This window comes from Pelophylax lessonae (genome assembly GCF_965119305.1).
Source record: "Pelophylax lessonae genome assembly, chromosome: 5".
NCBI lineage: Eukaryota > Metazoa > Chordata > Amphibia > Anura > Ranidae > Pelophylax > Pelophylax lessonae.
This window is the reverse complement of record NC_138772.1, coordinates 316,526,984-316,542,555: the sequence shown is the minus strand read 5'-3', so window position 1 is coordinate 316,542,555 and position 15,572 is coordinate 316,526,984. Positions and strand designations below refer to the sequence as shown.

Sequence of the window (15,572 nt, the reverse complement as noted above, 5' to 3'; positions counted from 1 at the left end):
TGCATACTAAGGACTATTACTACATCTGCATTATCTAAGATTGCTAGCTCTTGAGCCTACTACCACCTGTTCTTGCACTGGGTTGATCTCTCTTGTATGTCCACCTGCTACTCTGTCATCTGCTACCATACATGATTGCTAAACCTATCTGCATCTCATCTGCTACTATCTCACTTTCAAGAACATTTCCTTTCAAGTGTCTGTCATCTACCATCTCTACCCAACCTGTCTCTTCAGCCTATCATCACTGTGTTACTATATACATAAGTCACTCTAGGAAACATCTTATTGAGTGTGTGTATTTACTTGCTGAATTGAGATCCTCCACACATGATGAGTCATTGGGAGTTGGGAATGGTATCTCAGCGTTTCTCTACATGACTACTGAAGTGGAATATTTCTGCAGCTGAAAATCCACACCATACATAAAACGCAGGAGCGTTACACATCCTCCACATAAGCTCACACATAATGAAGGGGGGCACAATTTGGCACCTTTGCCCTGGGCACTGGATGATCTTAGTAATAAAGCAAATCTCCTGTGCTCGAGTTGAGTATGACGGAGGAAAAAGGGATACTTCAGACACAAATAGGAAGAAGCCTGTGGTCTTGCTGCCCCCTCAGGATCAAGGGTATCCAGAAAAAACTGGGAAAAGAGACAAAAGAAAAAGGGGCGCACCGACCTAGTGCATCACCACTGGAAGCATTTATTAAAATATTAAAAAGTATACAGTATACTCACAAGACAGGTGTGATAATACACACATCAATATTGCACATAAAGTCTCTCCAAGGTAGCCAAAGTCCCACGCAAAGCTGAATGGCATGCAGTGTGTCACATGGGGCTGCTATGGCTGGGCTGACGCGTTTCAGGGGCGAACCCCCTTCCTCAGAGCCAGAGCAGCATGCCATTCAGCTTTGTGTGGGACTTTGGCTACCTTGGAGAGATTTTATGTGCAATATTGATGTGTGTATTATCACACCTGTCTTGTGAGTATACTGTATACTTTTTAATAAATGCTTCCAGTGGTGATGCACTAGGTCGGTGCTCCCCTTTTTCTTTTGTCTCTTTTCCCACTGGATGATCTTGTCCTGGCACTGCTGTTCTGGATGCACAGGAGCAGAAGTGAGGACAGCAGGAGAGAGTCAACATGTCCAGGAGGTCTCCTGGGAGAAGTCAGCCAAGAGAGCTGGTGATTATGTAGTCTGGCAGGACTGTGTGGATGTAGCCAGGAAGGCTACATAGAGAGGCAGCTGCAGCAAGGCGGGCTGGCAGGGCCTGAAGAGGTGGTGCTAGGACCAGCAGCCACAGGAATGGAAGCTGGAAACTGACTCCTGCTATACAACCCAAGGGGCCCTCGGTCCCTGCCTGTAAAGGGGCTGTTGCTTTGTCTGACTGTTGCCTTTTTGTCAGATCAACTCTCAGTGTGATCAAAATCAGTTCTCTGATGACAGTAGAGCCATTAAATCACTGTTCTTACAGCGCTCCTTTAGTTTTAATGCTAAAGAAGAACAGTGACTGTGTTGCTCTACTGCCCATAAAGTAAGTGATCTTGGAAAAGAACATAAGTGGCAATGAAGAGTTGATGAAGCCTTTGTCTGTATTTTATTGCTGATTTGTCCCGAGAGGTATGATATCCCCTTATTTCCTTTTGGTGACTGGTGCCACCAACAACAAAAAGTGAGAGTAAAGGAAGACACATAGGGTTAGGGAGGGTAAGATTCAATGTTTCTTTTTTTTTTTTTTGCTCTGTCTATGAGGAGATGCTACTTTACTTTCTGTCCCAGTTACTGGTGGCACCAAGAACAGAAAAATAAATAAAATCTACCCATGAGGACACCAACAACAACAGCAGTGATCTCACTCTATCCTAAACTAGAAAAAATGTGTGTAGGCATTTAATGTATTTTTTCCCATTTATTTAGCTTAATAATTTACACAGTGCATAAAACAATTTGTAAATGGGCTCACAGTCTTACTTTGTTTTGGAAACTGCAATACAATCATCTTGCTTAAAAGCAAACTTCATAATGGTGTTGCCTGAATTAATGGTCCCTGCAAGCTAATTACACAATACTACACAGTACTACACAACTTTCTCTTTTATTAATTCAGTTGAAGCACTGGATAGAACAATTCAGTCTGTACATGGATTTTAATTTAGGATTTGCGTGTGAAATTGTAATTTTTAAATTCCTTACCTGAACAATATGGAAGCTCTTTTCGCTGAATAGCCTGTTAGCGGACTTCAGAATATATTTATTGCTGGGTTGATTGACAATTGAAAAAAGCTCTTCGAAAGCTACTGGAATATTTTGTATGTGTACAGCAGCTAGAGTCTGTGGATAGAGTTGGTAGATTCATATATTACATATTTTACTTTTGCTTAGTTTTATCCATTTGTTAGGAGAACAACACACTGCACCAATAATTAGAGAACAATAAAATAACAATAGACAGATTAAATAATATATTCATTAAAAAACTCTCTCATAGGAGCAACAATTATAAGGATGTGAACGATTTTTTTCTAAAGATATTATTTGCTATCAAAATAAAATATAAAAATACAGATAACTTTGTATATCCTTTGTTGCATGATTGTTAAAAATTCTGCAAAAAAATTATGTTAAAAAAAAAAAAAATAATAATAATCCTCAGCCATGTGCTGTGAGGCACATTATCTGGGGAGAAGGTGCACTGACTTTTTTTATCTTGACTGTAGCTACTATGCACTTTTCTATTGCAGCTTTATAGAAAACTCCAAGCTACTAACCCCCGCAGCTCTGGAAGTTCAGTGAAAAGGAGAGGTTCGGACATTCCTGCAGTGAAGATTTCAACAGGATCCAGCAACCTGTGCAACTTTCCAAGTCACCCTCGTCTCCTCACCCTACCCACCTCTGAGCACCGTCCCTTGGTTCCACAAGCTACCCACCTCCCAGTGATGCCCCTATACCAAGTATCATTTCGGTGTGCTAAGTAATTTGTAGGAATTAGTTGATGGTAACAAGAAAAGCAGTAAAACAGATCTCCAGCAGCAATAGATCCCCCAGCAAAAATAGGCCTACCGAAACAAAATACCCTCCAGCAACAACAGACCCCCGACAGCAACAATAAATTTTCCAGCAGCCAGCATCAACAGGCCCTTTAGCAGCCAACAGCAGTAGACCCCGCCCTCAACAGTAGATCCCTCACAGCAACAATTGACCTCCCCAGCAACAATAGACCCTGCAAAACACCCCAGCACTTCTTGCCATTACATGCATTCAGGGCTGGAGGTGCTGCATTTCCCCTGCAGTCTGGCTGCAAAAATCCCTGGTCATGTAATAACTGGTTCTGTGTCCTGACATGGGAGACATTGATAAATGAAATCCTTTAGCATCTTAAGATGAGCGCACACATCCAGAGAGTACTTTACAAAGCTCCCATTTTCTCATCCCGCTCCCTGCTTTTCCTTTTTTTTTTTTTTCCTCTTTCTTCCCCTTCTCCTGGGTCATCTCTCTACTTTCACAGGTTCTAAAGAACTACTTTTGCTACCTCATCCTTCTTCAAATGCAAATCTCACATTATCCACTATTTTCAGCCCCTCCTATAAGCATACCAGCTGTGAGAGGTTATACACCTATCTTAGTTTGTCCCTGACCAATCGATATACAGCTTGTGATCCCCACCTAAGCTGTAAATTGAATCCAGGTCATTAGAGAAAATATAGCTATATATATATATTCAATACATTCAGAGCACTGGATTTTGATGAAGTCACTGTTATGTACAGTATAATATCAACACTGTGACATGTAAAGTACCTCTGTCTATTATGTATTATGTAACATGAAAATTTCTTTCCTTATTATGTCTGTACTATTTATAGGTACCATCTTTGTCCAGTTTGTAGACAGGTGCAATTTGTTTCTCCACTGCAGGTGGTGCTCAACTGCAGAGGCAATGCAGAGGGAGAGGTAGTCATGAGATACATGGTTCCTCTATGGTTTCCTGAGTCACTGGAGCAGCGATCTGATTGGATGCTGGCTGCCCATGTAACTCTGGTGGCCATCTTAGGTGTGGCAGAGTCAATTTAAGACCCTGACTCCTGGGTTTGACATGCTTTATGTGAGTGGGTAGTATAGGGCATAGGTAACCATCTGTCAGGGACAGTACTAGCTGTAAAAAAAGGTTCCTGATAAGGAGGGAAAGGGCAGACATTGCAACTCCTCTAGACATCTTCCCGTTTGGGCATGAAACAGCCAGGCCACAATCTGGCCTCTTTACAGGCGCTGTCAGTCTGGCTGAGACCTGCTTTGTTCACATTGCTGTAAACAGCGAGTGCTCCCAGTCGGAGGTTTTCCCTTTGAGTTTGTTGTGAACTGTTGCTGAAATATTTACAATACAAGCTGCACCTGACTATGTGAATTATTGCCCACCGCACCATGCTGCACTCCACCTACAAGTTTGGATATCATTTTTACTTACCTAAATTTAAAATAAATAATTTATTAAAACACATTCATTGTCATGTCAACAAAACATTTGCTGCCCTGCAAGTCTCCCTCCATTGATATTAGATTTAGTATTATCATTAAAATGATGCTATTTTTGTGATATGTGACTGTGAATTTGTACAGTGTCAATATCTACAAAATGGTTATAAGAACTATGAACCAGGAGGTATACAAGTTCTTTAACCAAATATACTGTAGAACCTAAGTCATTATAATCTCCAAAAAAAAATAACACAATATTTTCTCTAAATTAAATGTATTTTAAATGATATTTATCTAGTCCTATGTGTAGTCTCATTGTACTCCGCCACCTTAGCTTTTATCTGTCAACGTCTATGAAAAAGGTACCTTATTTCCTAAAAGTTTGTGTTTTTTTTATTTTTGTTAGCTACTAAATAATATTACTTCAGCAACACATTTTACCTTCCTAAATTAAGTATATAGTCCTGTCTAAAGCAGTGCATCAATTTTTTCAGTGCAATTGAATCAAGAAGGACTTGGCTACTTGCCACTACTGTACACTAAAACAATGCTGCAAGGTGAGAAAATATGTCACAGATACACGTAGCTGTCTAATAATACCACAATAGAAATGTGTGAGAGAATTCAGTTACTTTACTTGTAGCTTTGTCTGTGATAGGGAACAGGTTTGCTTCTCTGTAGATTTCTTGAAGTTTAAAACCTATATAGATAAATACATTAGATTAGTTGGATGTAGAATAGAAAGAATCATTTAAAATAAGTAGGTTTTGGGAAAATAAATTCAGTTTTCCAGTGTAGTATATCATTACCATAAGGACCTGTGTCAACAAGCTTCTCCTGGGAAGGCTGTCCACAAGGTTTAGGAGTGTAGGAGTGTCTAAGGGAACATTTGACCATTCTTCCAGAAGCACATTTGTGAGGTCAGAAACTTATGTTGAATAAGAAAGCCTGGCTCACAGTCTCCGCTCTAATTCATCCCAAAGGTGTTCTATCAGGTGGAGGTTGGGACTCTGTGCAGGTTAGTCGAGTTCCTCCACCCCAAACTCGCTCATCCATGTCTTTATGGACCGCTTTGTGCACTGGTCCAAATCATTTGATGGTTGAGGGGGGGGGTTAGGATGTGGGGTTGTTTTTCAGGGGTTGGACTTGGCCCCTCCAGTGAAGGGGACACTTAAGGCGCCAGCCAGTGGCGGAGCCAGAGGGCTAGCTGGGGTGGCAATTGCCACCCCAGACGACATCCTTGCCACCCCGCTCGCGCTCGCTTATGCTCATAAGATTAGCTGAACGAGAGGGCGCCTGTGCAGCAAGTTCTCTGTGACTGTGTGACTGAGCGCGGTGAGCGGCAGCGGCGCCGTGAGCCGCTGCACAGCTAACCAATCACGCGTTCCTGCACACCTGATTGGTTCGCTGTGCCACTACTCACCGTGAGTAGGGATGATCGAACGGTTCGGGTCCACCATCGGTTCGACCCAAACATTGGGTGTTCGAGGTTCGGCCGAATTTAGAACTTTTTGCCCAAAAAGTTCGGAATTCGGCAACCAGAACCGCCCAAAATGCAATGCTTCAGAAAAAGGGCTTTAAAAGCCCGTGATTGGACCAGAACCATTAGCAAAAGCCAATTGAGGGGCAGGAGAATGCTAGGAATGTGATTGGAGTGACTAGGGGGTCCCTAGACCAATCATTAGTGAATACGCCCCCCAGTATATAAGATCGCCCCCGCCATATTCCTAGCATTGTTATAATGGACATGGAAGAGAATGGAAGCAGTTCTGTTAATTTTACTTTAAAAGTGTCATTTAGCTATTTTTAGTGTGAGGAAAGGGATATCTAGTGTAGTTAGAGTGCTCCTTTACACTTAAGTTAGCTTCAAAAATTGAGTTTCTGTAGGGAAAGTGTTAAGTGTAAGGGGACCGTAGTGTAGTGTAGGGTTAACTGGCAGTGACTGCTATGGCAGGGGGACAAAACCCTTCCATAGCAGGGTGACCGCTATAGAGAAATGATCATTTCTCTGAATAGCTTCGTAACTGGAATATGGCTTCTCACCAGCCAAGCATTTTTTATGCTGCAGGGGCTGCCACTGCCAGTGCTTTTTTGAGGACAAGTTTGATGTCAGACATGACATCTGAACATGTGTATAGGGGGTATATATAGACATATATGTCTGAATATATACCCCTAGACATATATAGGTGTGATAGTAGCAGAAATAAATGCTTGCGCTAATGAAATCATTTATAGGAATATAAAAATAATATATTTCTGCTACTATCACACCTATATATGTCTAGGGGTATATATTCAGACATATATGTCTATATATACCCCCTATACACATGTTCAGATGTTTTGCCTGCCTCAAAAGAACCCAAAAAAATGCCAAAAAAACGCTAGCATCAAAAAAAAAAATGCCCAGGTGTGTTTTTGCTGGAATTTTTTGGGGGGTTTTGGAGGCAGGCAAAACATCTGAACATGTGTATAGGGGGTATATATAGACATATATGTCTGAATATATACCCCTAGACATATATAGGTGTGATAGTAGCAGAAATAAATGCTTGTGCTAATGAAATCATTTACAGGAATATATTTCTGCTACTATCACACCTATATATGTCTAAGGGTATATATTCAGACATATATGTCTATATATACCCCCTATACACATGTTCAGATGTTTTGCCTGCCTCAAAAGAACCCAAAAAAATGCCAAAAAAACGCTAGCGTCAAAAAAAAAAATGCCCAGGTGTGTTTTTGCTGGCATTTTTTGGGGGGTTTTGGAGGCAGGCAAAACATCTGAACTTGTGCACAGTACCACTATACACAAGTTCAGATGTTTTTCCTGACTGCAAAGATCCCAAAAAAATACCTTCTATTAAACCGGCAATGTGTTACAGCAGCGAAGCAAACCCCCTGTCAGAAAGTTTTCTAATACAAACAATCTTTTTTTTCTGGTTCTGGACATGCTACAGAGCTGAAACTTCACATTTACACGTTTTAGACCCTCCAGATCTGAAATCCAAAGTAAAAATCAAAAAATCTCTCTCTTTTTTTTTTTTTTCAATAATTGGCTTTTTTATCAAAAATGACAATTTTTATGAACTTTTTTTGTGTGATTTTGTGTCTGGGGGGTCTAAAAGGTGTACCTGTGAAGTTTCAGCTCTGTAGCATATCCAGAACCAGAAAAAAAGATCATATAGGTGTTAAAGTTAAAGGAGGGTCCCGACCCACATCCCTGTTCTACTGAAAAATTATCTTTTTTTTTCATGGTTCTGGACATGCTACAGAGCTGAAACTTCACATGCACACCTTTTAGACCCCCCCCCCCCCCCAGATACGAAATCCAAAGTAAAAATCAAAAAATCTCTTTTTTTTTTTTAATTTTTCAATAATTGGCTTTTTTATCAAAAATGACAATTTTTAAGAACTTTTTTTGTGTGATTTTGTGTCTGGGGGGTCTAAAAGGTGTACCTGTGAAGTTTCAGCTCTGTAGCATGTCCAGAACCAGAAAAAAAGATCATATAGGTGTTAAAGTTAAAGGAGGGTCCTGTCGTCCCTGTTCTACTGAAAAATTATCTTTTTTTTTTTCATGGTTCTGGACATGCTACAGAGCTGAAACTTCACATGCATACCTTTTAGACCCCCCAGATACTAAATCCAAAGTAAAAATCAAAAAAATCTCTCTTTTTTTTTTTATTTTTTCAATAATTGGCTTTTTTATCAAAAATGACAATTTTTAAGAACTTTTTTTGTGTGATTATTAGTTAATGGGGCATGACCCAGAACCCTAGGCACTTTTTAGGGGCATTTATTGGGTTTTAGGGCTTCAAAATGGTGTTTTTTGATTACCGAAGTTCGGGTCCCATTGATTTCAATGGGGTTCTGAAATCCGAACCGAACTTTTGGAAAATTCGGGTGTTCTGGTCGAACCGAACTTTTCAAAAGTTCGATCATCCTTAACCGTGAGTAGCGGCACAGCGAACCAATCCGGTGTGCAGGCACATCACTACATTGATGGGTTGGTACGCTGGTCCCTACATTGATGGGTTGGTACGCTGTTTACTACATTGTCAATTGAGGGGGGGGGGGGCATACTGGTCACTACATTGATGGGGGGCAATATTGTGCAGCCCTACTCATAGGCGTGCACACGGGGTGTGCAGGGTGTGCCTAGGCACACTCTAATCACCCTCGTGCAGTGCTTCTGCCATGGCCGCCACCTCTGTGTCTGCTGCTTTCTGCCCCTGGCTGCTCAGCTCCTGAACCCAATCCTGTTGGTGCGGAGACTGAGAGGGACTGTCTGGGGGAGGACCCTGGCCTGCTGTAAGGGGGGGGTCTATATAGAGGACCTCACCCTGGCCTGCTGTAAAGGAGGATCTATGGGGGACCTGCCCTAGCCTGCTCTAAAGGGGGATATATGGGGATCCTGCTCTAAAGAGGATCTATGCTATAGATCCCCCTTTAGAGCAGGGTCCCCATAGATCCCCTTTAGAGCAGAGCCCTGTGATCGGTGTGCGGCCTTAAAAGAATAATGTTTACTTTGATAATTGTTTATTTAATTAAAAATGTTTTAATACCGCTTAGAATGTTTGTTTACATTTATTTATAAAAGTGTGTGTATATGTTTATGTGTATATGTGTATGTATATATATATATATATATATATATATATATATATATATATATATATATATATATATATATATATACATACACACGCATGTATATTGACCCCCCCAAAATAATACCTTGCCACCCCTTTGCCACCCCTGTTTTAAAAGTCTAGCTCTGCCACTGGCGTCAGCATACCAAACATTTTAGACAATTTCCTGCTTCAAACTTTGTGGGAACAGTTTGGGGATGGCCCCTTCCTGTTCCAACATGACTGTAAACTTGTAAATGCGCAATCCGAAATACTAAAAATGTGATGTGAAGAAGCCCTAAATGAGTGTTAAAAAGTTCCTTATCTCTTTACTTGATCCAGGTCAGTGACTAAAAGTATTTTAGTATACTAAAAGTATTAAAGTGTATTAAACAATCACCTTATAAAACAACCCATTCTGTTTATAATAGAAATGAAAGGCAAAACATTTTTGTATAGATATAAAAATACATTATAAATACTTTTTTCCTTTTTTAGAAGTGATCACATTCCCTATGTTCTCAGCTGCATAAGAACTGGGGAAGGAGAAGCAGCAGCACACTGATCTTCCTAGTGTATAGCTATGCAGTGGAGGTGTGTCAGGACTAGTCTGATCATTGGAAGAGCGCACACGAATTTCCCAGCATAGCTAGAGAATTGATCACGGTGTGCTCTCCTGCTTAGTGTGGTCAGTTTCTAATTGGAAAGCAGAGGGACTGGCAGGAACACCAGGGATTTCTCATAAAGGAAGCAATACAAAGAGAACAGGATACTTTCCCATACAAGTACATGGTACAGCAGGCACATATCAGGAATTTGAAGTTTTGGGATAACAAACGAAAGTCATCAGCATGGCCAGGCAACTAGGATTCTTAAGACAAAGTTCAGCAAAGGCAGCCTGTTTCTTTCATGACAGATTCTCCTTGAGAAGGTGTGAGTGATATATATTTTTAACCATCCTTTGTGCTGTAATGAGGACTGTAGTCCTACATTAAAATATTCCACGAGGTGTCATGCTGGCCAATGGACATTACTATATTTTAATTGATAACTGAAAGGGGAACTAAAGAAGAACAGAGACAGGCTATGGCCAAACATGGTTTACTTTACATCATCTGTCATAGGAGTGGATCAGTAAAAAAAAAAAATATAAGGCATATCAACTAAATGCATCCAATGCAGCAAAAAGAAATGGCGTGCAAAGTGCAGAGACCCAGAAATCATCCATATCTGTGCTTGCTATTATCTACCTGGTTTATATAGTTTACCTGAATTGCTCTTTGCACTAGTCTTACCCAATGTGATACTTGTTCATTTTAGAATCGCTGTCAACAAAACACATGGATCTTTAACAATTGCTTTTCTGTGACTATAGCATTTTGGTACTTACTTCAGACATCTGGGCTTCAGTGTTGCCTTTAGTACCAAGATAAACCATGGTTAGAGCAGATGCAATACTCATTGGGGAAAATGCAATGTTTTGGTCATTGTCTTCAATGAGCTTTAGGCAAAGCTTCACGCAAATCTCATTGTACGATTTGACCAGTGCTTCCATGGTTATCTTCTACTTTACAGAACAAAACTGTCTTCACAGGAAAAATATAATTTTCTGAAAAAAATATAATAAAAAATAAAGTTAATAAATATCTAATTAAAATTAGATTAGTTACTATAGCTTACTACTCTAAATTCACCTTCAATCCATCTTCGACTTACTTAGTATGTAACTTTTGTGTTATTCCTGCTAAAATGTTAAAACTATTGAAAACCCTACATTTGTATAAAAAAATAAATAAATCAAGACTGAAATTAAAAGTAAAAGCATAACATAATATGTCCAGCCCTAGTCATATTCTAAACTTTACAATTTACAAAATATGATATATGTAGAAAGTAAAATAATACAGTACCTGTTAGGACAATACTTCAGTGCAGACTGTTACATTGCTAGCTACACCCAAATATATATTATACTTTCATCATCAATTAAAGCAACAATTGTTTCCTGAAATATTTGAATGTCCTGCCTCAGCATGTATCTTTTACTTGTTGGCTCACAGGAAGCAGATTTGCCAACAGCAGTAAACCATAAAAAAAAAAAAAAAAAAAAAAAAAGATGATAAGCAGCACTAAACATGTTTTTGCAAAATGTGGCAGTAATATAAATTTGTGGGAGGCGGGTGGAAAATTTTGAATGTTTAAGTATACTGGAATAGACACGTCTTATGCGTAATCATGCACTTTCTATTGTAGTATGATGACAAAACTTTCAAAATACAATAATTAAACAAAAATGCGCAAAAATAATAAAAAAGTATAATAATGTATCTATTTTTAGATTAGAGTGAAGGCTAAAGTCACTTTTCAAAATCAGTTAGGGAATGATTATTATTATGTTACTATGTTGATGCAGGACCTTTTCTACCATTAGGCAATGTAACAATGTAGTCTACAAGAAAAATTTTCCCTACTGGACCTGTTTGCCTTTGACTCCTGTGATTATTGGGGAAACAGAAACAGTGATGCAGAATCTGAATTAGTGCACTGTTTTTCTAATGCATGTTTTGATATTTAAAGCTGTGAAGTATTACAGCCATTTGAGCTCCAGAAGGTTTTACACTCCTCATGACCAGGCCAATTTTTGCTATTCGGCACTGTGCTACTTTAACTGGCAATGGTCATGCAATACTGTACTCAAATTACATTTATATCATTTCTTTTTCACACAAATAGAGGTTTCTTTTGGTGGTGTTTGATCACCTCTGGGCTTTTTAACTTTTATTATATAAACAAAAAAAGACAGAAAATTTGAAAACAACAATTAACAATATTTTCGACTTTGTTATAAAACATATACAGAATACTAAAAAAAAAGATGAGTCGTTTATTATCAGATCGCGAAACTTATGAAGTTCTAAAGAGTGACCCATTGCTCAAATTTAAGGGGGATTTGAGCAAATTAGTGGAGTCCGGCAAGAAGAAATGGGTTCTCAATAAAAAGGAATCTCTGTATTTAGACCCCCTTTTTTGTAGGACCCCAATCATTTATTTTTTGCCGAAGGTCCACAAAGATAAAGAGTGTCCACCAGGAAGGCCTATAGTCAATAGCATAGATTCCGTGACCTCCAGACTCGGCCAGTTTATTGATGCGTACCTTCAGCCATTGGTAGTCTCAACTAATGCGTATCTGAAGGACATGAAGCACATAATACAAATTTTACAGGAATTACCTTGTACTTCTTCCTCAATTTTAGTTACAGCTGACGTCAGTTCTTTATACACTATCATTGATCATGACTCAGCAGAGGAAGCAGTTAAATGGGCTTTTTCTTTTTCCAAATTACCTAGGAAGTTGAGGAGTTTTCTTTTGAGTAGTCTATGCTTCTGTCTCTCAAGGAACTATTTTTGGTATGACAGTACATACTACTTACAGAATAGGGGGGTTGCGATGGGCGCGCGTTTCGCTCCCAGTGTGGCCAATCTTTTTATGGCCCACTGGGAGGAAGAAGTTGTGTTCCATAATCGCCCCCCTGAGTTAGTATGTTACAGGCACTATATAGACGACCTGTTTCTAGTGTGGAACGGTGAGTCTGATAGCTTGGTGTCGTTTATGGATAAACTAAACGGGATAAACAAGAATATTGTCCTTTCATGGACTACTAGTCCTGAAAGGGTGGTGTTTCTCGATTTGGTTATATCTAAAGACACTAACAAGTTCAGTACCAGCAATTTCTCAAAGCCTACAGATCGGAATTCTTATATTCCCCTGGATAGCTGCCATCATTTCTCCTGGCTGTGTAACATCCCAAAGGGGCAGTTTGTACGGTTGAGATGTAACTGCTCCTCCGAGGCTGATTTTGTTACACAATCAGGAGTCCTTTCTGATCGTTTCATACAAAAGGGCTATAACTAGAGTTGAGCGGACACCTGGATGTCCGTGTTCGGCGGGTTCGGCCGAACTTGAAAAAAAAGTCCGAACTTTACCCGGACACCGAACCCCATTGAAGTCAATGGGGACCCGAACTTTCAGGCACTAAAATGGCTCTAAAACACCAATGGAAAGGGCTAGAGTGCTGAAAATGGCAGCAAAACGTAGTTAAGAGCATGGCAAGTGCTCTGCAAACAAATGTGGATAGGGAAATAACTTAAAACAACAAAAAAAACTGAAAAATAAAACAATTCTCTTCATCTGTGAAGGACGAGGCCCATATGGAGTAGGAGGGAGGTTGAGGTGGTGGTGGATGTGGCAGTGTAGGTGGAAGCGGCGGTGGAGGAGGACGAGGTAGCCAACACTGCTTTTTTTCAGTCATTTTAAATGAGGGTACACCCCAAAAAGAGTGAGAAAGATCAAAAATATAACAATGGCTGGGTAAGGTCGGTATCCATCTCTATTCTGCACAAGGTACGGAAAAGTCCTGTGGGATCCATGCCTGGTTCATTTTAATGAACGTGAGCTTGTCCACATTGTCTCTGGACAGGCGGCTGCGCTTGTCTGTGATAACGCCCCCAGCCGTGCTAAATACACGTTCAGATAATACACTGGCTGCAGGGCACGACAGCACCTCCAAGGCGTAAAGGGCAAGCTCAGGCCATGTGCCCAATTTGGAGACCCAGAAGTTGAAGGGGGCAGACCCGTCATTCACTACATGTAGGTGTGTGCACACATACTGCTCCACCATATTGGTGAAATGCAGCCTCCTGCTAAGACGTTCCATATGAGCTGCTGGTGCTGCTGTTTGTTGTGGCGTGCTGACAAAGCTTTTCCACATTTCGGCCATGCTAACCCTGCCTTCTGAGGTGCTGGCGGTGCCCTGGTTGCGTTGGCGACCTCTTCCTCCTCTGCCTTGGCCTTGTGCTTCCACTGTGGCCCCGCTGTCAGGTATGAATGCTAGCAGCATCGCGTATACCAGCGTGCGCTTGTACTCGCGCATCTTGCGATCACACTCCAGTGAGTGAATTAAGGACGGTACGTTGTCCTTGTAACGGGGATCCAGCAGCGTGGCCACCCAGTAATCAGCACAAGTTAGAATGTGGGCAACTCGGCGGTCGTTGTGGAGACACTGCAGCATGTAATCGCTCATGTGTGCCAGGCTGCCCAGAGGCAACGAAAGGCTGTCCTCTGTGGGAGGTGTATCGTCTGTGTCCTCTGTATCCACCCAGCCACGTACCAGTGATGGCCATGAGCTGGCCTTGGTGCCACCCTGCTGTGAACATGGTTCCATCTCCTCCTCCATCTCTTCCTCCTCATCCTCCTCATCCTCCAGAACTGTGCCCCTGCTGGACAATTGTGTCCCTGGCGTTTGTGTGTGCAGGAACCCACCCTCGGAGCCACTTGCGAATGACTGCCCTGAAAGCCTTGGAAATGTTACCTCTTCATCCTCCTCCTCCTCATCCTGTGCCACATCCTCTTCCATCATCGCCCGAATCGTTTTTTGAAGGAGGCATAGAAGTGGGATAGTTAAGCTGACAACGGCGTCATCTGCACTGGCCATGTTGGTGGAGTACTCAAAACAGCGCAACAAGGCACACAGGTCTCGCATGGAGGCCCAGTTATTGTTGGTGAAGTGGTGCTGTTCCGCAGGGCAACTCACGCGTGCGTGCTGCAGCTGGAACTCCACTATGGCCTGCTGCTGCTCACACAGTCTTTCCAGCATGTGCAAGGTGGAGTTCCACCTTGTGGGCACGTCACATATGAGGCGGTGAGCGGGAAGGCCGAAGTTACGCTGCAGCGCTGACAGGCGAGCAGCAGCAGGGTGAGAACGCCAAAAGTGCGCACAGATGGCCCGCACTTTCTGCAGCAGCTCTGACATATCGGGGTAATTTTTAAGGAACCTCTGCACCACCAAATTCAGCACATGCACCAGGCAAGGGATGTGCGTCAAACCGGCTAGGCCCAGAGCTGCTATGAGATTTCGCCCGTTATCGCACACCACCAGGCCGGGCTTGAGGCTCACTGGCAGCAACCACTCATTTGTCTGCTGTTCCATGCTCCTCCACAACTCCTGCATGGTGTGTGGTTTTTCCCCCAAACAGGCAAGTTTTAAAACTGCCTGCTGTCGTTTACCCCTGGCTGTGCTGAAGTTGGTGGTGAAGGTGTTACGCTGACCGGATGAGGAGGCGGTAGAGGATGAGGAAGCGGAGTAGGAGGAGTTAGGAACAGGAGCGCCCTGCAATCCTCGGTGGTGGAAGGACATGCGCCAAATTGCTATCTGCCTCAGGCCCATCCGCCACTGCATTTACCCAGTGTGCCGTTAGGGAGATATAATTCCCCTGACCGTGCTTACTGGTCCACGTATCGGTAGTTATTTGGACCTTGGCACAGATGGCGTTGCGCAGTGCACACCTGATTTTTTCCCCCACTTGGTTGTGCAGGGAAGGGATGGCTTGCCTGGAAAAGTAGTGGGGGTTGGGCATGACGTACTGTGGGACAGCCACCGACATAAGGATTTT

General features: G+C 41.8%; 1 protein-coding gene across 1 annotated transcript in view; it reads right to left on the bottom strand.

The window, feature by feature from the left end:
• LOC309556500 (leukocyte elastase inhibitor-like) overlaps window positions 1–15,572 on the bottom strand; it is a 114,063-nt gene that overhangs the window by 40,391 nt on the left and 58,100 nt on the right. Inside the window, exons 7-9 of the mRNA XM_082258950.1 lie at window positions 10,513–10,686; window positions 5,120–5,182; window positions 2,203–2,340 (exon numbers count right to left, since the gene is read on the bottom strand). Of these exons, the coding sequence (XP_082115076.1) occupies window positions 2,203–2,340; window positions 5,120–5,182; window positions 10,513–10,686 (375 nt within the window). The remainder of the gene's footprint in view (window positions 1–2,202; window positions 2,341–5,119; window positions 5,183–10,512; window positions 10,687–15,572) is intronic.